The sequence below is a fragment of the Lethenteron reissneri genome, chromosome 16, assembly GCF_015708825.2.
Source record: "Lethenteron reissneri isolate LAM-NWPU_2019-01 chromosome 16, ASM1570882v1, whole genome shotgun sequence".
Taxonomy (NCBI): Eukaryota; Metazoa; Chordata; class Hyperoartia; order Petromyzontiformes; family Petromyzontidae; genus Lethenteron; species Lethenteron reissneri.
The window spans coordinates 598,572-620,743 of record NC_083794.1 but is presented as its reverse complement, the minus strand read 5'-3'; the positions used below and the strand labels follow the sequence as shown (position 1 = coordinate 620,743).

The 22,172-nt window shown below is 49.3% G+C and overlaps 1 protein-coding gene across 1 annotated transcript in view; it reads left to right on the top strand.

Annotated features, from left to right (window-relative positions):
• Nucleotides 1-22,172, top strand: part of LOC133343096 (endothelin-converting enzyme 2-like) — a 92,113-nt gene that overhangs the window by 63,158 nt on the left and 6,783 nt on the right. The window contains exons 11-19 of the mRNA XM_061552600.1: nucleotides 216-355; nucleotides 1,311-1,425; nucleotides 2,575-2,682; nucleotides 4,980-5,078; nucleotides 6,200-6,277; nucleotides 9,380-9,483; nucleotides 12,499-12,606; nucleotides 19,988-20,056; nucleotides 20,758-20,948. Of these exons, the coding sequence (XP_061408584.1) occupies nucleotides 216-355; nucleotides 1,311-1,425; nucleotides 2,575-2,682; nucleotides 4,980-5,078; nucleotides 6,200-6,277; nucleotides 9,380-9,483; nucleotides 12,499-12,606; nucleotides 19,988-20,030 (795 nt within the window). The 3' untranslated portion in view covers nucleotides 20,031-20,056; nucleotides 20,758-20,948. The remainder of the gene's footprint in view (nucleotides 1-215; nucleotides 356-1,310; nucleotides 1,426-2,574; nucleotides 2,683-4,979; nucleotides 5,079-6,199; nucleotides 6,278-9,379; nucleotides 9,484-12,498; nucleotides 12,607-19,987; nucleotides 20,057-20,757; nucleotides 20,949-22,172) is intronic.

Here is a 22,172-nt window from a genome sequence, read left to right as displayed (position 1 = left end):
AGAGGCACGCGGAGTGAGTGAGAGGCACGCGGAGTGAGTGAGAGGCACGGGGAGTGGGTGAGAGGCACGTGGAGTGAGTGAGAGGCACGTGGAGTGAGTGAGAGGCACGCGGAGTGAGTGAAAGCCACGAGTCCGCGGAGTGTCCAAGGCACGGTTTGTGGCCGCATGGCGGCAGGGTGGGCTCGTTGTGACGCCGCGCGTTTCCGTTCCTGCAGAAGGAGTTTCCCTTCCTCAACTGGACCCTGTACCTGAGTGGACTGTTCTCTAATGGGACGTACGAAAACCAGCCCCTCATCATTGACTCGATTCCCTACTTCCAGAAACTGTCCGATTACGTGAAAAAATCTGACCCCAAGTAAGTTAACCGTATGCCACGTTGCAGGAGTTACTGTTTGCACGCGCTTGTGTTTGGTACAGTTATTGTCACAACCCAGCTTGTTTAAAGGTCACGAGACACGGCATTTGTACGCGGTGATAATCTTCGCGATGAGCGGGTTTTCAACAGCTCGTGGATTGATTGCGCAATCCATGGTTGTGCAGCCATCTGCTGGCTCTGCAACAGGCCCCCACGTGTCAGGCACCATTCTGGCCACCATCAGTCCGGCCAACAAAACAAAGGCAGAGATGACCTAGGGGAGGCCCAGGACCGGTTCAGATAATCGTCACTGGTGTTGGGCGTTAGCGGGAATCGAACTCGGGTCGCCGGGTTTGTAGCGCAGCGCGCTAACCGCGACGCCACCGTTCCCCACGCGCAATACACGTTGCCACGCGCGGCGCACGCATCTGCAATGTGTGTTTGCGAGTCGGATCGGCCTGATGCTGCTACTGTCCAGAAAAGCGTTGTCGATGTCACTGCCGGACAGAACCTGCAGGGGGCACCAGGGACCGTGGTGCCTTCGTGCTTTTGATGGACAGCAGAAGGGGACCACCCTCTGATGACATGTAAACTTGTACATCGCAGTTGCTGAGCACATGTCAAATTGACGAAACGCTCAGCGGCCAGCCACAAGTGGCACGAATCAATGTTTTAATAGCAAGAGTGTAACACGGGAGGGAGGGAATTCCAAAGTGGAGGGGTCCGGGGGGAGGAGCTGAGAGAGCAGTGGAAGAGGCCGTGATGTTTTACAGAATGTCGGTGCTTCACTCATCTCTTCACTACGTGTGGTTCTTGTGCCATGCACCAATTACATTTCCGCAAGTTAACGCCGTTAAACCGACAGCTGTAGCGTTTAATGTCACTTGCTGCCCCTGGAGATGGTCGTGGTTGGTGCATGTCGTTATTAATGTTCTCGAATTCTCCATGGTGACAGAACATTGACCAACTACGCGCTGTGGATGCTCATCCAGAAGATGATCCCCAGCTTGGATTACAGATTTAGGAAGGCCGCCCTCATCATGGCCGAAGCGATTGATGAGACCACGGAGGTGAGTGAAGACAAAACACGTTTGGACGTGTTCGGGTGGACACCTGCCACGGTTGGACCCAGACAAGCCGGGAAATTGGCGCCTGTGTTCGGGTGGCAGGAATTGATTGTACCGAGATCTGATAGCATCGCGTTCAACTTCACAGTTTACTGCAAAGTTCGAGCTCGGCTAACTTAGAACTGTGTCTGGGTTTGTTCTGTGAATAAGGTGGCGACCCAAAGTTAGACAGTGTTTAAGACTTCATGTTTAATGCTCGTTCGCCCTCCACGTGTACAGCAATTGTGGCGTCCCTCCAATTGAAGACTCGTTGAGGAAAGTGTTTGATTGACACGAGCAGAGATGAGAAATAAAGTAATCAATTTGTTGGATCGTGAGGACGGTAGAGAATTACGATGAGCGTGGCCCTTTATCTAGCGGAGTGACGAGGCAACGTGACTCCCTGCTCAGCGTGAGCATGGAGGCAGTACTCATCTCCTGTTTTTACAGCCCTGAGCCAGTGGTGGAAATTGTGCATTCCTATAAAAGGTGCAAGTCCATTCACAGGACAACCACTGTTGACTTTCCCACAACGTGGTAGCTATTTTACTGGCCCCATAAGGATGATGGGCCGAGTCAACTCCCAAACAGGATTTGAGCTCGCAACCTCCCGATTGTGAGCCGCTCGCTCTGCCGCTGAGCCATCTGATGGGTTCAAGTATTCAGTCTCTGACGATGAGATGCAGCCATCCAGAATATTACTGAGAAGCTGGGCGATAGCCATAGGATTGTAGACCGAGATAGGTTTTACTTTAGGGTTTTCATGTGGAGGAGGGAACAGCAATCGTTAAACATTTCTCACACCTGCGATTAGCACGGTTGGCTCCGTACGTGCGAAAGAAGTTCAACATACTTACATACATTTAGGATCTGTAATGAAGCCGCGGTAATGCTGCGTGCTGCACCAGACGCGATGAATGTTATGTAGATCCTGGGGATTGATTCTTGTCTCGTGGGCTGCAATCAGTGAGCATGGACTGAGCAACCCTTCCAATTAAACTCTCCGAACGTGCAATGTTTGGCACAATGATGGTCGCGCATGACAACGACTCAAGACACATTTGGCTGGAAATGCTGGGTGACGCTTTGGTGCGATGATTGTGATGTTGTCAGCCTGTGCGCCGCTGGGAGTTCTGCATGGATCTGGCAGACAAGTCTTTGGCCTACGCCCTGGGGGAGATTTTTGCGATGAAAGAAATCACGGCGAAAAGAAAAGATGATGTAAGTGCTCTCCTTTTGTTCTGCGGTTCAGATCTCCCATCGTCAATTGCAGTTCCATTCTTAACTCCAGCGCGTGCCATACTCCGGATGTCGTAACATTGGAACTACGGCACATGTAGGAAGGATGTCATAGCGCTGTGAGAAAATTCAGTTGTGGTTGAAGGAGCTTACTCTTATTTTTCAGTCGAATTTGTTTAAAATTTTAACTTTAGACTTTCTCAATGATCGAGCCCTCTGCCACCATTGTTGCACGGAGCAAATCGTGTGCTTGCGTTTTCCTTGCTTGATCATACATTTGCAGCAATGTTAAATATGGCATGGATACAGGTCCTGTTAAAATACGTCTCCAAAGATTCCAGAGCGATTATTTGTTCAAAGGACGTGGTCATCCGATAAGTAGACTTGCAGTGACTTTGCCTTATCTTTGGCATTTTCTGCAACTGTGTTACTCCCAGATTCAGTCTCCAGCTTTGCATGTCGCCTCTCAAGTAGATTTTTGTTGAGCCAGATAGGAACTCAAGAGAACAGGAAAGGAGTTCCATTTGCAAGCGCAACCTGGGACACCAAAATTACAAAAACGAAATGGATAAAATATAAAATGCAGCAATCAAGCAAAGACGAATCAGGGCAAAAACAACTTTCTATTCAAAATATTGTAAATCCAAAACAGTGCAAACACAATGATAAATTACATGTATTTTTTTTTTATCCTGTAAAAAGTTGTCTTGGACAAATTACTTTTAATCGCTATTCATAGCAAAATGAAAATCATGTTACAGAAACATCGATGTATTAATAGTGATGATTGTACTCGTATGTAAACATACAAGGGCATAGGGTATGGAGGAGGTCGTGGGTTCGATCCCGACCCTGATGCCTTTATATTTGGAATTTGCATGTTCTCCCTGTGGTCGCATGGATTTTTCTCTGGGTCCTTTGGTTTTTCCTTCCACATTTAGAATCAACGTGTCTTCATAGTATTTGGCTGCTATACATTTCCACATGACTTCGTTGAGCTATCATTTGTGAGCAGGTCGCTTCTGACAAAAGAGCTACACCGCTAACTGGGCCTTACCTGGTAAAGTAAAACATAGTTTACTTTAGTTTACAATTATAGCTGTAAAACACATGTCAGTTTATATGAGCAGGTGAATTGAGCTATTTTTTACACCAGCAGTAAACCGTGACATGGTGGCAAGGTATAATTGTGACGCAAACGTGTAAAACATTCACGAATCATTATCGGAGAACAATCCTGCCCTGAACACTGACACAGCCACATGTACAGACCTCACAACCGCACGCGAGCAGTGAGGCTATACATTAATACATTAAATGATCAGATGGTTTAAATACATTCCCGTGAAAAAAACTAAAGCTCATGTGAGCTCCAAGGTGGTGGCTCTGCACGTGGCCTGTAACCCAGCGCTGGAGGTAGAGAGGGCTGGTGGACCATTGCACAAATGTTTGTGAATCGAGTAGGTGCTGTACCCTGGCTGTTCCAGGAACACCTGGGACAGCAAGTGTCAACTAATCTCTGTCCACATCTGTGTTGTTTCCGAGCACGCGTGGGTTATCTCTGGGTGATTTGGTTTCCTCCCACACGTAGACACTCATTAATTGGCTGAAAACACGTTCGTACGAAGGGGACCGCAGAGCTTGGGCACTTGTTGGTAACATCGGCTCCTCACTGCGTGGCTGCTGCTGTTGCCCTCTCCCGTTGAGAGCGAGCGACTCCTGTGCAGCGCTGGCGCCGTATAAAAAGTTGAGATGACTCATCATCATCATCATCAGGTGCAATGTTCATCACAATTCTCCCCGCACGTTGAATAGAATCCACGTTATCTCCCTGGCCTTTGACATATAATTTAAATGTTAATTGAACATTTATTCATAAGGAGTAACTTTATAAGTTGTCAATAAACGTTTCTGAAAAGTTTAATACAAAACGTAGACTATATCCCGAAAGCCTTTGAAACGTATGATTGTTCATTTTTGTCTTCTTGGTTCTTTCGGTAAAGTCACGTAGAATGAAAATAGTAAAAATAAAACATAATTAAATAATTTATTTTTATTATTTCCCTTCTACGTGACTTTACCGAAAGAACCAAGAAGATGAATCCCTGCAGTCACGAAAGAAGCTTCAACTCGAAATGTGCATTTTTGATTTAAGGTAAAGGTAATGACCTCCCAACAGTCCAATTAATCATCTTTGTCTAAGAGAGACGTCGGTACCATCTCTGCTATGGACGTTTGTATTTTGTACCATTTAATATACGGTGTCTTGCGTGGCTTAGGTGAAGAACATGATCAAGAATATGAAGGACGCCTTTAAAGATAATCTGGATCACCTACCCTGGATGGACAACAAGACTCGGCTTGCCGCGAAGGAGAAGGTAGTTTGTGTGATCCTCGGTGTTTGTGTCGGAGCTTGGACGACGCAACTCCCCCACTACCCCCAGGCGGCAGTGGAGTGGCGATTCCGTGCGTTATCTGTGAGTCTCGGAGAGTTCGGCAAAGAGCTTGTCTAACGCCTACGAGTAGCTCTCTTTCTCTCTTTGCGTGGCTATGAGCGACGTGACCACACTGCGAATAATGCGGCCCCACTCGCCGTTGCAACGGGCGTAGATGTCGTAGCAGGGTGCGCTTTGAGTCGTGACGCTAAACGCGGCACCCGTGTTAAAACGACGGCGTGTGACGTCGCTCGCCGTCAGCCGTGGCCGTTGTCTCGAAGCCGGAGGTCGCAGCGAGCTACTAAACTCGTTCTCCTCCCGGCCACACTGGCTTGTTACGTTTCATTCTCGAGTTCCTCCTTCCTTTTTCCAATCCCACTGTCAGAAAACGTCTTCTAATTTCACCTTGAAAAGTGTCATGGAGACGCACCGCCCGGTCCGACTCCCCTTGTTTATACGTATCCCACTACTTTGAGTAAACTTGGTGTGATCATTCTTGGGGACGGTGTTGCCGTTTCTGCGTGTTTCATTTAGGCATTGCTCTGTAAGAGCTTGGATGACCATGTACACCGAGTCGATTGCCCGTTCACACTCTCCAAGGTCCGGCACAATGTCAATGGAGCTGTGTTGGTAGTTCCAGTGTACGTTGGGCACTTTTAGCAAGAAACGTTCTGAACAATTGTCTTTTTACGTGCTGTGGAAACATATCCAACACATTGCCATGGTCACCAATGTTATCCAATCAAATTCCTTGATTCGTAGCAGTGACTCCTACATTATGAAGTTTGTTAAACTACTCTGGTCTGTTCAACAGCAATTACATTGTACGTATGTATGCTGAACTTATTTCACATTGTACGTAGCCAATTGTGCTAATTGGCCCTGAAGAAAACCACATTTCAAATTGCTCTAAAATGTTCGCCTTCAAATTTGTTTAAGTGGCTAAACGTTCAAGGTGAACAGCCCAGAATAAACGTTGTTCTGTAGACGTGGCTTGCCACCACCACCACCACCAAAGAGTGGAATGATATCAATGCATTTTGCATGCGTCCGCTTTGTTTCAGGCAAAAAACATCCAGTCTGCGGTTGGTGAGGATGACTACATGGAAGATGTCTCGAATGTGGATGATATCTACCAAGATGTGCGTATGGGGGAAGCTCCTGGCAGTTGTGATCTTCACATCGTACTATTGATTGCTTTGAAAGTCATTTATTCTATAGTCCAGTAAAACCTCTCAAAGCCAGACTCGAGTTAGCCAGAAGTTAGGGTAAGCCAGAAGGCTTTGCTAAATAAATAAGCAAATGCGTAAATAAATCAATAACTCCGGGCTCCGGTTGTTGTGCCGTTTGTACACTGATGAAGCTGGGTGCGCGAGGACTACCCAGCTGTGGTCACGCGCCGTGGTCACAAAACCGTAGTCACGAGCCGTGGTCACACAACCATAGTCACGAGCCGTGGTCACACAACCGTGGTCACACAACCGTAGTCACGCGCCGTGGTCACACAACCGTAGTCACGCGCCGTGGTCACACAACCGTGGTCACACAACCGTAGTCACGCGCCGTGGTCACACAACCGTAGTCACGCGCCGTGGTCACACAACCGTGGTCACACAACCGTAGTCACGCGCCGTGGTCACACAGCCGTGGTCACGCGCCGTGGTCACACAACCGTGGTCACGCGCCGTGGTCACACAACCGTGGTCACGAGCCGTGGTCACGATCCGTGGTCACACAACCGTGGTCACGCGCCGTGGTCACACAACCGTGGTCACGAGCCGTGGTCACACAACCGTGGTCACGAGCCGTGGTCACGATCCGTGGTCACACAACCGTGGTCACGAGCCGTGGTCACGATCCGTGGTCACACAGCCGTAGTCACGATCCATGGTCACACAACCGTGGTCACGAGCCGTGGTCACGATCCGTGGTCACACAACCGTGGTCACGAGCCGTGGTCACGATCCGTGGTCACACAGCCGTAGTCACGATCCATGGTCACACAACCGTAGTCACGAGCCGTGGCCACGCGCTGTGGTCACACAGCCGTAGTCACGATCCGTGGTCACACAACCGTGGTCACGAGCCGTGGTCACGATCCGTGGTCACACAACCGTGGTCACGAGCCGTGGTCACGATCCGTGGTCACACAGCCGTAGTCACGATCCATGGTCACACAACCGTAGTCACGAGCCGTGGCCACGCGCTGTGGTCACACAGCCGTAGTCACGATCCGTGGTCACGCGCCGTGGTCACACAACCGTGGTCACGATCCGTGGTCACGCGCCGTGGTCACGATCCGTGGTCACACAACCGTAGTCACGAGCCCTGGTCACACAACCATGGTCACACGCCGTGGTCACACAACCGTGGTCACGAGCCGTGGTCACGAGCCGTGGTCACGAGCCATAGTCACGATCCGTGGTCACACAACCGTGGTCACGAGCCGTGGTCACGCGCCGTGGTCATGCAGCCATAGTCACGATCCGTGGTCACACAACCGTGGTCACGAGCCGTGGTCACGCGCCGTGGTCACACAACCGTGGTCACGAGCTGTGGTCACGAGCCGTGGTCACGCGCCGTGGTCACACATCCGTGGTCACACAACCTTGGTCACGAGCTGTGGTCACGAGCTGTGGTCACGAGCCGTGGTCACGATCCGTGGTCACACAACCGTGGTCACGAGCCGTGGTCACGAGCTGTGGTCACGAGCCGTAGTCACGAGCCGTGGTCACGCGCCGTGGTCACACAACCGTGGTCACGAGCCGTGGTCACGAGCCGTGGTCACGCGCCGTGGTCACACATCCGTGGTCACGAGCCGTGGTCACGCGCCGTGGTCACACAACCGTGGTCACGATCCGTGGTCACACAACCGTGGTCACGATCCGTGGTCACGATCCATGGTCACACAACCGTGGTCACGAGCCGTGGTCACGATCCGTGGTCACGAGCCGTGGTCACGATCCGTGGTCACACAACCGTGGTCACGATCCGTGGTCACGAGCCGTGGTCACGATCCGTGGTCACGAGCCGTGGTCACGATCCATGGTCACGATCCGTGGTCACGATCCATGGTCACGATCCATGGTCACACAACCGTGGTCACGAGCTGTGGTCACGAGCCGTGGTCACGATCCGTAGTTACGAGCCGTAGTCACGATCCGTGGTCACGAGCCGTGGTCATGCACCCTGGTCACGTGCCCTGGTCACGCGCTATAGTCAAACAGGTGAGAGTCAGGCCGCTTGGCAGTTACTTTACAAAGGGAATCATTTTGGAGGCCTGTCACAAAATCGATTTAGCTTCGGCCTTCTCCCTCTACCTGACAGTGATGGTGACTTAAACTGTACTCTCGCGATGCTTTTGCATTATTCTATTGTAACTGTCAAATTGTAATTCTTTAGTTTATTATTAGATGTACTTGGCTTCTAAATGTCATCAGAATGTAATAATTAAACATTATTACATTTTGATGATTAACGTTAGCTCCCCTACAGTTCATCTTCAATAGGTTTCACTGCCAATGCGTTTTAGCTTTTCACGATTAACGATTTGTTTGTGCACGTTAAACCTTCGAGTTGTTGTGGGTTTTTGTCATGCGGTCTACCTACCACTAAAACATTGTGTGTGCAACCCCTGCTCATTGCACTGGGGTGCAGGAAACCTCATCTTCCCGCGACTCCACAGCTTGTGCGCTCCCTGAGTCGTTCTCGCACAGGAAAACTGTCCCCTCTTCATTTTAATTATGATGGCCACCATCATCATCATGCTCGTTTTACCCAATGAAAGCCTCAATGGGTCTCATGACTCGTTTTCAGGAGGGCCCAGCCAAGTTGTCGCAGCAGGAGGACGATGGTTGCTGAGTGTCCTAATAGAGCAATTTGCGGCCGTCATTTTTCAAACATTGCAAAGTTTGAGCCGTGACCACCACACACGAGGGCTTGCTCTTGGGAATGACATCACGGGATCTTAACTGTCTACTGTGAGTGAATAACGTCACGGGATCTTAACTGTCTACTGTGAGTGAAATACTTCACGGGATCTTAACCATCCACTGTGGGTGAAGAAGATGGTGCGTAGTATTTTCAGGGTCAACGCCACACCACAGCAATAACCAGGACAACCGCCGGGCTCCAACCGTGAACCTCTGCAACGAGCGGTGAAGGCGCTGCCACTGGGCCACCTAAATGCCACTCACCGCTGCCGGCGCTGATGCACAGTGCGCGTGTTTCCTTTCTGAAAACAGTTCAAGGTTGTTGAAGGCAGATTCTTTGAAACCATGGTCAATTTCTACAATTACACATCCATAAGGACCATACGAACCATGTGGACCGGCAAGATGAAATGGAGGTATGTACAGATTTTGACAATTATTCTTAATGTTCTGCATATGCATGACTAAAATATGTTTTGGTGCACTTAAGATGGTAGCTACTTGTGTTATTGAGGAGTGAACTCACTGGTTCACTCGAGTCACTTGCTCACCGGTGGTGAGTCGCGTCCTCATCACTACACACCCACCCACCCACCCACTCTCCCAACCACCCACTCACCACACCGCAGGTCACAACAACACACTCACCCACCCACCCACCCACTCACCCACCCACCAACTCACCCACCCACTCACCACACTGCAGGTCACAACAACACACTCACCCACCCACCCACCCACTCACCACACCGCAGGTCACAACAACACACTCACCCACCCACCCACTCACCACACCGCAAGTCACAACAACACACCCACCCACCCACTCACCTATCCACCCACCACACCGCAGGTCACAACTACACACTCACCCACCCACTCACTCACCCACCCACCCACCCACTCACCACACTGCAGGTCACAACTACACACTCACCCACCCACCCACTCACTCACCCACCCACCCACCCACTCACCACACTGCAGGTCACAACTACACACTCACCCACCCACCCACTCACTCACCCACCCACCCACTCACCACACTGCAGGTCACAACTACACACTCACCCACCCACCCACTCACTCGCCCACCCACCCACCCACTCACCACACTGCAGGTCACAACAACACACTCACCCACCCACTCACCACACTGCAGGTCACAACAACACACTCACCCACCCACCCACCCACTCACCCACCCACTCACCACACTGCAGGTCACAACAACACACTCTCCCAACCACCCACCCACCACACTGCAGGTCACAACTACACACCCACCCACCCACCCACTCACCCACCTATCCACCCACCACACCGCAGGTCACAACTACACACCCACCCACCCACCTATCCACCCACCACACCGCAGGTCACAACTACACACCCACCCACCCACCTATCCACCCACCACACTGCAGGTCACAACTACACACCCACCCACCCACCTATCCACCCACCACACCGCAGGTCACAACTACACACCCACCCACCCACCTATCCACCCACCACACCGCAGGTCACAACTACACACCCACCCACCCACCTATCCACCCACCACACCGCAGGTCACAACTACACACTCACCCAGATGAGACAAGCAGCCTCATTTGATCGAGTCGCTCACATTCCTGACTATTTGCCATTAACATGGTGAACCGACCACCATCGGGTTGGCTGCCCACCACTCGCATTGTCATTGGCTACTGACATTTGGGCTATGCCCATTTCAAACCATTATAAACAGTTTGCCTTTGGAAGCTAACCCCCCTTTTCCTGAAGATGACCACTTGTGTTGCGATGGAAATGTCGTAGTTTTTTGTTATTTTCTTTGAACCTATCTACGTGACTTTACCGAAAGACCCAAAGAGTATGAATTCCTGCGAGTCACGCAAGCTTTAAGTCAAGGTTTATTATGGTGCTGTACATTGCTGGCCTTGGTGCCTGTGCTGAGCAACTGTGAGACACTCACAAATCTAAACAACAGAATATTAAATGTGTTTTAGTAACATGTTTCAAAGCATTACATTTGGATAAGCATTACAGATGGGTAATAAAAGTACTATTAACATTCTCAACAGGGCTTTAATTATCAATATCTTGAGTTTTATGTCTAAAAATGTGAAAGATGGCATTTTAATGATCAGTATTGGTGCTTGGGTTTGGCCACGTGGTGGTAGTTTAATGCCATCATTCTTGTCATCAACTCTCCACCGCCCGACAAGATCGTCACGTTGACACAGATGTCTTGTTCGCACGTTGCCAACACGTTGATCACATTCTGACCGACAAAGCTGCTTCTCACCGGTGGCTCGGGATTATCCATGACTGAATTCAACATCGACACACGGCCACGTTTTGTTAAAAAGTTACATTCTGCTCTTAATTTTGGTGGAAAAAAAAGTCATGAATAATTCAGAAGCATTTATATAAACTAATGTCGGCTTACGTTTGGCGGCAGACTGCCTTACCGCACACAATTTTCTTAATCTCATAAGATGTTGCAAATGTTGTTTTCATTTAAACCTGCCATTAGCATCCCTCTTGTCCTCAATCTTTCAGAATATGTGTGTGTTTAGTTGTGGTGACGTAAGATCAGAATCATGTGAATTATAAAAAAATGGGCTCGTCCAATATTTTGGGATCCAAACTAAAACGGAACCAACAATGCTTGCATGAAAGCAGATATCCTGGTTTTCAATTCCATGCCAACTAATTCAGTACGAATGTTTCGTTGCGCAGTTCCACAGCTGTGGAATGTGAGAAGGGTTTAACGACCTGCCACTACCCCGCCAGGGGGTAATGGCAGAGACGTAGCTGCGAATCGCGTCGCGTGTATTGCCGGGGGGGGTTGAAATGGAAACGTAGGAGTCCTGGCCTGCAACATAATCGAGCCACAATGGGCGTACGTCCTCCTCTCTCTCGCTCGGGAACAACAATTTGGGAAATGGCCGCGAGGAAAGCCGCCAAGCAGCGGCTGTCTCATCATGAGGCCTCCTTTGCCAGTACCAAAATATACTAATAGGGTTTTTCCCCTTTTTTCTGGCAACAAAACTGACACCTTTTACAAGGAATCATGTTTACATTAACCACAATACTTGAAGTCAAAATGCAAACAAAACACAATACTTTGATAATTTATGCATTGTCCTTGAAACTTTTGGCATCATCTGGTCGAACACCATATGAGACTAGGCTCTAAGGAAAGCTGTCTCTGGTGTGGACCAATGAGTTTCAAGGACAATTCATAAATTTTCAGAGTATTGTTTTTTGTTTGCATTTTGACTGCAAGTATTGTGGTTAATGTAAACATGATTCCTTGTAAAAGGTGTCAGTTTTGTTGCCAGAAAAAAGTGGAAAACCCCTATTAGTTAGCGGGTGTCTCGTGAGGTCGCTTTGCTGATGGCTGTGTTTGTCTCACACAGGGCCCCACCGCAGACCGTGGATGCCTTCTACTACTACGAGAGCCTCAACACGATGTACATTCCAGCCGGCATCATGCAGGAGCCCTTTTACCAAGATGTCTACCCCACGTACGGCCGCTATTGCACGTCCACTGCTGTCCATTAAACGAAGTCTAGAGAGCTTTGAGTGTAACGAGGTGGGATCTCAAGAGACCAGGATGAATGAGTCTCGTTTGTAACAGTGACTTGGGGCATCAGTCTGCCAGTGGGGGCGATGATTGCTGCTGTGTGCCATGGTGGTGAGATGTTAACCACCTCACCTGGTATACAGGAGGTCGTGGGTTTGATCCCTATCCTGACCTGACACCTGTATATTTGGATTTTGCATGTTGTACCTGCTGGTTGCATGGATTTTTATCCGGGTCCCTTGATGTTTAGAAACATGCGTTTAGAGTATTTAGCTGCTATAGATTCCCACAAGGTGGTAAGCCACTTTGTTGTGGCCAGGTCGCTTCTGAAAAAGAGCTCTCTATAGTTCAGTGGGCCTTACCTTCTAAAATATTTTTTAGATAGTTTTAGTTTAATCGTTTTTAATCGTGTGTCATCTCAATTGAGTAATTTGCAGGGTGATTTTCAAATGTACCAAATTTAGACCTGAACGCGGGCACACAAATGACCTACTCTTGCGAATGATGTAGCGGGATCTTTAACGTCCACCATAAAGCAGACGGCGCGTTGCATTGTTACGGTCAACACACACCGCAATGTTGACCGGGGTGGCCACTGGATTCGAACCGTGAACGTCTATAACAAGCGGCAAACACGCTACCCACCACTGGGCAGCGTCACCGCCCAAGAGAAGTGAAAATGTTCATTGTGGAATGAACCCTCAATGGAAAAAAAATCGTGAAGCGTTGTTGTACAGACTGTTAATAACAAGAGGGAAAAGCTCTGTTATCTGGCACTTAACCATCCGGAGTGCTCCGTTAGCCGGCATCTGTCATAGATGGCAATGAAAGTTGATGGTCGATGGACGAGACTGGTGACAGAATAGCAACAACACGAGGGAACGAGCTCAAGAAGATAACCACCACGCAGGTGGAGCGAGGAGAGTAGCTCATCTGCACAGCGAGACGATTTGAGGCACCGCAACATCGCAGGTAGTTTGGTCATGGCTCCTGATGACGGCGATGAGTGTGAGATTTAACGTGAAGATGAAGAGAAGCTCGGCATAGAGAGGGGTACGAGAGATGCCGTCGAGGATCAGACGGAGAAGATCAGTGAGGAAATAGAAAAATGTGTACATTAATGGAAAGCAACGCACGTTGACGTCGTCCCAGAAACCCGAGCAGTGGCGATGTACACAGAGGCTAAACGCACGGAGGTTTAAATGCACGGAGGGTAAACGCCACGGAGAGAGGCATCGCAGTTAAACATAGACGTGGAGAAGTGAATCATAGAGCGAGAAACAGACATAAACAAGTCACACATAGAGGAAGGTAAGAAACACAAGGGCACAATTAAACAGGCTGGAGTAAATCCAGACAGAGCCACGCAGAGACAGAAATACGACGGCCGCCATTCACCACAAAGGTGATGTCACCGCTGGCTGACGTCACCTTGGAAGTGTCAGAGGCTCTGGCTGGAGGCCAGGGTCAGGTGTGCGGGAGTTTTTGGGTCAAGTGATTGAGATGGCGATCCATCAGTGCCAGTTGGCACAGTTGGCACGGGGAAATACAAACGCTTCACCGCAGCACGGGAAAGAGTTGAACAGGCACACACACACGCGACTTCAGCAATGGGAAACGCAACAGAAACACGTGCAGTTGCTGAGTACAGGTCCCTAACATCCATCAGCCAGTAACAAACAGCACCGTCAAAGTTATAATAGAAGAGGAGGCAAGTACGGTGGTTGGTGTACAGTACCTCTTGCACCAACACGGAGAATATACTATCATCTCTTGATAGACTTTTATTATTGAGTCATAGTTTTCAATCATTTTTACTATATGCAAACAAAAGCATGCCTCTCGTATTGAAGCACATTTATTGCAGTGATTGCATCACAGTGAAGAGTTCCCTGTGAGTGCTGTGAACGAGTGTCTATACGGGCAGCAAAGCAGAACCCTGGGCCCTCTCTACGGCAGTAAAGCCGTCGTAAAGCAGTCTTTATTGTGGCATCCTGCCCAAAGCTCGTGGAGAGTGCCGAGTCAGCGTAGCGGGTGATGGAATGAGGCCGTTTCTGCCTGGGTCCAAAGGTCACCAGCACCTGCGGCTGTCTGTGTGGCGTTTGAAGTTGCAGTCGTTTTGCTGCGTTCTCAAATTGACTTTCGCAGCACTCATTGGCAGCAACGTCAGTATCGCTAACTCTCAATCTAACGAGTAGTTTTGTCATGCAGTTGTGAACGCCCGTTATTTCCCGGTTTGAGTTTGCGGTAGAGGTGTCCGTGACATCCTCCTCCGAAGTTTTCGACCGAAAAATCTTAAATGGATTTTTTTTGTTCAGTAGAAAACAACAGATCCATTTTAAATTATGGGAAATATCCGAGACTCCGAAATCCCAATGCCAATGCCACAGCCGGTACGCGGAGGACAAGAGGGACGAGGCGTAGGGCGTGCACGTGAGAGTGGTTTATCGCACAGTGGTGGGGGGACGTTGGGCAGCGCAGTGTTTAGCATGCTGCGCTAGGAACTCGGCGACCCCGGCTTTGATTCCCGCTCACGACGAATAACGGTGAAACGACCCTGGGCCTCCCGTAGGTCATGTCAGCAATAAATGAATGCCCTGGTACTGTATGTACCCATCATCACTGGGGACACAAAGGCAACCAGATGTGGTTCTGACCACCCAACCCCCCTCGTGTGCTGTGCTGGCCTTCATAGGTGCTTACAAGCAGCACCTGATCCAACAGTCTGCGAAAGGCTATACAGGGGGATCTCTGTATTTGTGGTTTTATCAACACAGCTAAAACAGCAGAGGAAATTTGCCCCATCACAATTGACCATGAAATAAGTTACTTGAGAGCTATTGTGGGGATTCCAGGGCCTTGGCGAGCGAGCGTGACGTGGCGCCACGGGACACGGTCGGTTCGCTGGGTTGAAGGCTGCTGGCCAGTGGATTGTTTTACATGTGCGATGCCGATACATCCCGTCATTCGGGTAATCAGGGAGCGAGCCTCGTGAAACCCCGGTACATCCCGTCATTCGGGTAATCAGGGGAGCGAGCCTCGTGAAACCCCGGTACATCCCGTCATTCGGGTAATCAGGGGAGCGAGCCTCGTGAAACCCCGGTACATCCCGTCATTCGGGTAATCAGGGGAGCGAGCCTCGTGAAACCCCGGTACATCCCGTCATTCGGGTAATCAGGGGAGCGAGCTTTTTCGATTTAAAGCTTTCGTGACTGCAGGGATTCATCTTCTTGGTTCTTTCGGTAAAGTCACGTAGAAGGGAAGTAATAAAATAATAAAAATAAAACATAATAAAACAATTCTCACGACGTTTCGGCCACAACGCAAGCAGCCGTCCTCAGGTGAAAACCAGGTCCGTCGAGGCGACAGAGTCTGAATGAAACAGCACACGAGCTTGGAGCATATATATAAGCTGGGCGCATTGACAAATGAATTTGCATATCAAAAGGAATTTAACATATTTATGGGAAATGCAGGAATGTGATTAGTACTGCATATGCATGTGCATTATGCAGGATTAACAGCATCAAAGGGAGCTGCAGTTACTGCTGCTGCAGCAGTTTCTGCTGCTGCTGCAGTTGCTGCTGCTGCTGCTGCTGCACTTACTGCTGCTGCTACACTTGCTGCTGCTGCTGCTGCAGTTGCTGCCTTATCCATTTTAATATAACACTATGTATTATTCTACCCACCCTAATGTGTATCATACTGCTATATGTTTACTGTACAATTACGACACCATACATTACTCTGCACACTGCACCATGCCAGTGAGTGGAACGCGGTCTGAAAGTCACCGTAAACGTGAACACAATCAGTTAAGATCCGAAATGGTTTATTACGTCCTTCCAATGATTGCTAAGCCAGAATCCATCTTCTCGGTTGAAATTGTCCCTGTGTTTGTATATGTGGATCGCCTCATGAACGAATCTCTCATGATAGCCAGATGGCTTGCAGAGAACCTCTGTCTTGGAGAAGTCAATGTCATGTGAGCCCACTGAATTGTAACAGTGATCTGCCACGGCTGAGGTGTTTGTCCTACCGTGTTTCAGGTCTGCCTTATGTTCACGGATGCGGTCTGATACATGTCGTTTGGTTTCTCCAATGTAACTGCTACCACAGAGGCAACTTAGTTTGTAGACGCCAGGGTACTGTATGTCTGGAACCACATCTTTTACAGACGGGACCAGATCACGGATTTTATGTACTGTGTTGAATCGGACCTGGATCTTGTGTTTAATCAGGATTTTGGAAGGATCCTGTTGAGGAGCCTTTCAAGACCATCACCTTACCCTACATTGCTGGGGTCACAAAAAAGATCTCCAAAATCCTGATTAAACACAAGATCCAGGTCCGATTCAACACAGTACATAAAATCCGTGATCTGGTCCCGTCTGTAAAAGATGTGGTTCCAGACATACAGTACCCTGGCGTCTACAAACTAAGTTGCCTCTGTGGTAGCAGTTACATTGGAGAAACCAAACGACATGTCTCAGACCGCATCCGTGAACATAAGGCAGACCTGAAACACGGTAGGACAAACACCTCAGCCGTGGCAGATCACTGTTACAATTCAGTGGGCTCACATGACATTGACTTCTCCAAGACAGAGGTTCTCTGCAAGCCATCTGGCTATCATGAGAGATTCGTTCATGAGGCGATCCACATATACAAACACAGGGACAATTTCAACCGAGAAGATGGATTCTGGCTTAGCAATCATTGGAAGGACGTAATAAACCATTTCGGATCTTAACTGATTGTGTTCACGTTTACGGTGACTTTCAGACCGCGTTCCACTCACTGGCATGGTGCAGTGTGCAGAGTAATGTATGGTGTCGTAATTGTACAGTAAACATATAGCAGTATGATACACATTAGGGTGGGTAGAATAATACATAGTGTTATATTAAAATGGATAAGGCAGCAACTGCAGCAGCAGCAGCAAGTGCAGCAGCAGCAGTAAGTGCAGCAGCAGCAGCAACTGCAGCAGCAGCAGAAACTGCAGCAGCAGCAGCAACTGCTGCAGCAGTAGTAACTGCAGCTCCCTTTGATGCTGTTAATCCTGCTTAATGCACATGCATATGCAGTACTAATCACATTCCTGCATTTCCCATAAATATGCTAAATTCCTTTTGATATGCAAATTCCTTTGTCAATGCGCCCAGCTTATATATATGCTCCAAGCTCGTGTGCTGTTTCATTCAGACTCTGTCGCCTCGACGGACCTGGTTTTCACCTGAGGACGGCTGCTTGCGTTGTGGCCGAAACGTCGTGAGAATTGTTTTATTATGTTTTATTTTTATTATTATATTACTTCCCTTCTACGTGACTTTACCGAAAGAACCAAGAAGAGGGGAGCGAGCCTCGTGAAACCCCGGTACATCCCGTCATTCGGGTAATCAGGGGAGCGAGCCTCGTGAAACCCCGGTACATCCCGTCATTCGGATAATCAGGGGAGCGAGCCTGCTGGGGGGTGCCCAAAGGAGAGCGTAGCCAGAGGACGGGGGGAAGGCCCCGCTCGGGGGATTAAAGGGCAGCGTGGATACGGTCAAGGGTCGTCATTGTGGGTAACACTCGGTGGGTCGGGTCACGTCGTCGGGTTGGGATCTTCAATAGCCTCGTGTGTAAGGGGGTTACACAGTGTGACACGGTATTACACAGTGCTACACAGTGTTACACAGTGCTACACAGTGTTACACAGTGCTACACAGTGTTACACGGTGTTACATAGTGTTACACGGTGTTACACAGTGTTACACGGTGTTACACAGTGTTACACGGTGTTACACAGTGTTACACGGTGTTACACAGTGTTACACGGTGTTACACAGTGTTACACGGTGTTACACAGTGTTACACGGTGTTACACAGTGTTACACGGTGTTACACAGTGTTACACGGTGTTACACAGTGTTACACGGTGTTACACAGTGTTACACGGTGTTACATAGGGGTAGTTACGTTTACACCAATTACAGAACCTGTCCCGTACGGGACCAGCAGCAGCTGGTACCCATAGCTGCCTTGTGTCCATGACACTGTCCTTACCCTCTTCACGGAGTTTTTAACACCACCAGTTGCAGAGCACAGGTCCAGAGATTCAAAACGTCAAGTGGCCACACCAACAAAATGGCACGGTCACATTAGAAGTGGATAAAGGTGCAACGGGTGTCTTGAATGGAGCAGGTGTTTAGGAGGCTTGAGAAACGGAGACAACGATGGGAGTGGGCAAGTGCGAGGGAAGCGCCAGGAAGAGAAGCAGGTGTTGTGACTTGAGTACACCCACTGCACGAAAACTTACGCATCTATTTACTTGACTACGTTTACTTTTTTTCAGTAGCCTTGATACACTCTACTCAATAGGATCGGGGCCTTGGTCAGATCAAGTACAAACCCCACACCGCCCCGCTCTTCAGCAGTTCACCTGCATCCTGAGTGGCACCGCTGGATGCACATTGCCAGCGCTCTCGTGTCTCTGTTCCGCATAGCGAGGGACTCCACGTTCTCTCTCCGTCGTTATTCTCTGCACGTCTTCTTCCATGGAGGGGCAAAGGGTCCACGGTTCGAATCCAGCAGCCACCCTCATTCAACTAAAACGATTTCGCCACGTAACGCCCACTGAGCTATATAGCTCCTTCTTTAGGAAGCGACCTGGCCCACAAATGAGAGCTCACAATGAAGTGGCTGATCATCGTGTCTAAATTTACAGCAGCGATATACTCTAAACGCATATTGATTGTTAATGTAGAGGGGAAAAAACAGGACCCGGAAGAAAATCCACACGACCACATGGAGAACATGCAAACTTTAAATATACAGGCGTCAGGGTCGGGATCAAACCCACAACCTCCTCCATACCCGGTGACGGAATTAGCAATTTGCCACCGTGGCATTAATACCGCGGTGTGGTATTAACGCGGCGTCTGCCTCACAGTGGATATTAAAGATCCTGCGACATCATATGCACAAGTAGGCCATTGTGTGTCAGTGTCACAGGCCTAAAGATGTGCCAAATTTTAAATATTACATCACAAATTGCTCAATAGGAATACACAGACCAATAATTGTCCCCAACTGCATGAATTTGGCAGGACCCTCCTAAAAACGAGTCATAAAACTCAGCGAGGCTATTCTGCGTAAACAAGCTTAATAACAAATTATAATCTGTAACACTTTCCTGCACGTGGAAATATACAAGCACTAGTAACTACGGTAACAAATGTGTGGCGTTACAAAATATGGAATGGTGCGGAGTTACGTTGGCTCTCCCAGGAGGGTGGCTATGGGTTGTCACTCCCGCAGTGCTCGTGTTTCCCCTTCAGGTTCCTGAAATACGCTGGGATTGGAACGGTCATCGGTACATGAGCTGTGTCACGGATTTGACAACAAAGGTAAGGCCCCGGCGCTCTGCTAGGTACGGGCAGGGCCCAGCAATCCCGACGGTCACCGTGCCACCGCTGGGCCCCCACCCCCCCGTCACCCCCTTGCATTGCCTGGATAAGCGTGGGAATGTGATTGCTGGCCACGGTAAACTCTGTTTACGACTGCTCGTATATGGCTTCTCTCAGCCCCGTTGTAAACTTAGGAATATATTCTAGCCTTGACCTACAACCTTTTAAGAAACTCAGGCAGACTCCGCGTGGCTTAACACTGGGTGCTTTTATTTAGGATCAGGAGAACCAATTTAATCAACATTGCTTATTAAAAGAAAATCCTCCAAACTAAATCCGTGCTAGTGCCATGTAACTCATGGTTAGTGCGCTCCGCTATGAACCCGATCGTACCAGTTTGTTCCCTGCTCACAGCTAACACCAGTTAAGATTATCGGAATTGGTCCTGGGCCTTTCCTTGGTCGAATCAGCCTCAAAATGAGTACCTGGTACGATGTGTGAACATCGCATCACTGGGAGGGGGAGAGAGAGATAGAGACAAAGGCGGTCAGGGCGTGGTACTGGCCACCCATCGCGCTGGCCTTCATAGGTGCTCGCTAACAGCACTTGACCCAACAGTCTGTTAATGCTATACAGGGGATCTTTGTCTTATGCCACTTCCCACACCATGACCCAGGTATGTTTCCCTGTGACCGACGCAGGGAGCGAGTACAACGTGGAAGGCAAACAGGAAAACTGGTGGGAGAATGCGACGCACAATGAGTTTAAATTGCGAACGCACTGCATGGAGGTGCAGTACAGCAACTACACGTGGAAGGAGAGGCGCATCAACGGAACGCAGACCCTGGGGGAAAACATCGCGGACAACGGCGGCCTGCACACTGCACTTCTCGTGAGCCAGAGAGCTTCTCTTCCACATGCACACATTCACACACGCACGCACGCACACATACAAAACAGCAACACAACAGCCACTATTCACCACAAAGTGGCGGTGACGTTACCACGGCGCTTGATGCCAGGCTATGTGCTAACTTGCTGTGTTTTAGCCGCCCAGCACTCCGCTCATTGTTGTGAACGTCGCTTCTCTGCCCTCCGTTGTTGCTGGAGGGCGACTGCCTCTAACTACCCAGTAGCAGCGTCCTTCATGAGCTTCCTCCAAAGAGGCTGATATTGACACCGCTGGTGCCGGTCATCGGCAAGTACACTCGGCTCCATACCCTCTCGTACCACCTCAGTACATCTCTTCTCTAGCCCATGCCCCGCTCATTTAACCCCCCCCCCCCCTATTCCAGCCAAACACAAGCTGTTTGGGGATGTGGTGGCTGTGCATGTGGGTTACATGCCCCAGCCAATGCAGCCTTGCCTACCTTAGGAGCTCGCCGATGGGAAGGTACCCAGATCTTTCAAGGATTGGTGAGTTCCTCACAGAATCTAGCCTAGTTAAACCCAGGATAGATTGTAGGCAGGCCAGTCTGAATGTTTCTAATTAGCACAGATGTTCCATCAGGGGGGGGTCCACGTTTTGCAAGCATAGAGAAGGGAGGGCATAACCATGGCCGAGAAGACCTGGGGCTTCATGTGGAGTGACAGACCAGGTAGCTTCCACATAGCGTTAGGCAGTTCATGAAAATATAATGTCATTCAACTGATTTGGGGTGAGACCTCTGTCAAACCTGAGCTCGTCATAAGGACACTGCCCAGGTATGGAAACCTCTCCAATCTCCACAACTGCTCCATCACCAATAGGGTGTTGAGGGGGTGGAGTGTTTGATGACACAAAATACCCAGGCAGGTGCTTAGTTTTGGTGGGGCTGATGGTGACACACTCCAGGTTCAGCAGTAGTGCCTCCAACTCTTCTGAGTGAACAGCAATCACCAGCATACATACCATGGTTAACCAATAGGGAGCCATCCTTGACCGCACCCAGGTATCAGTCGGCTTCCCATTGTGTCTGTTAAATGGAAATTCCTTCGGTACAGTTATGGAAGGCTTTTCGAAATATGTAGTCGAAAAATATGTTGAATGATGTAGGAGCCAGCAGAAATCCCTGTCGCACCCAAAGGTGAACAGGGAATGGCTCTGACTTTTGGCCGTGTAGCTTTACCTGGACCT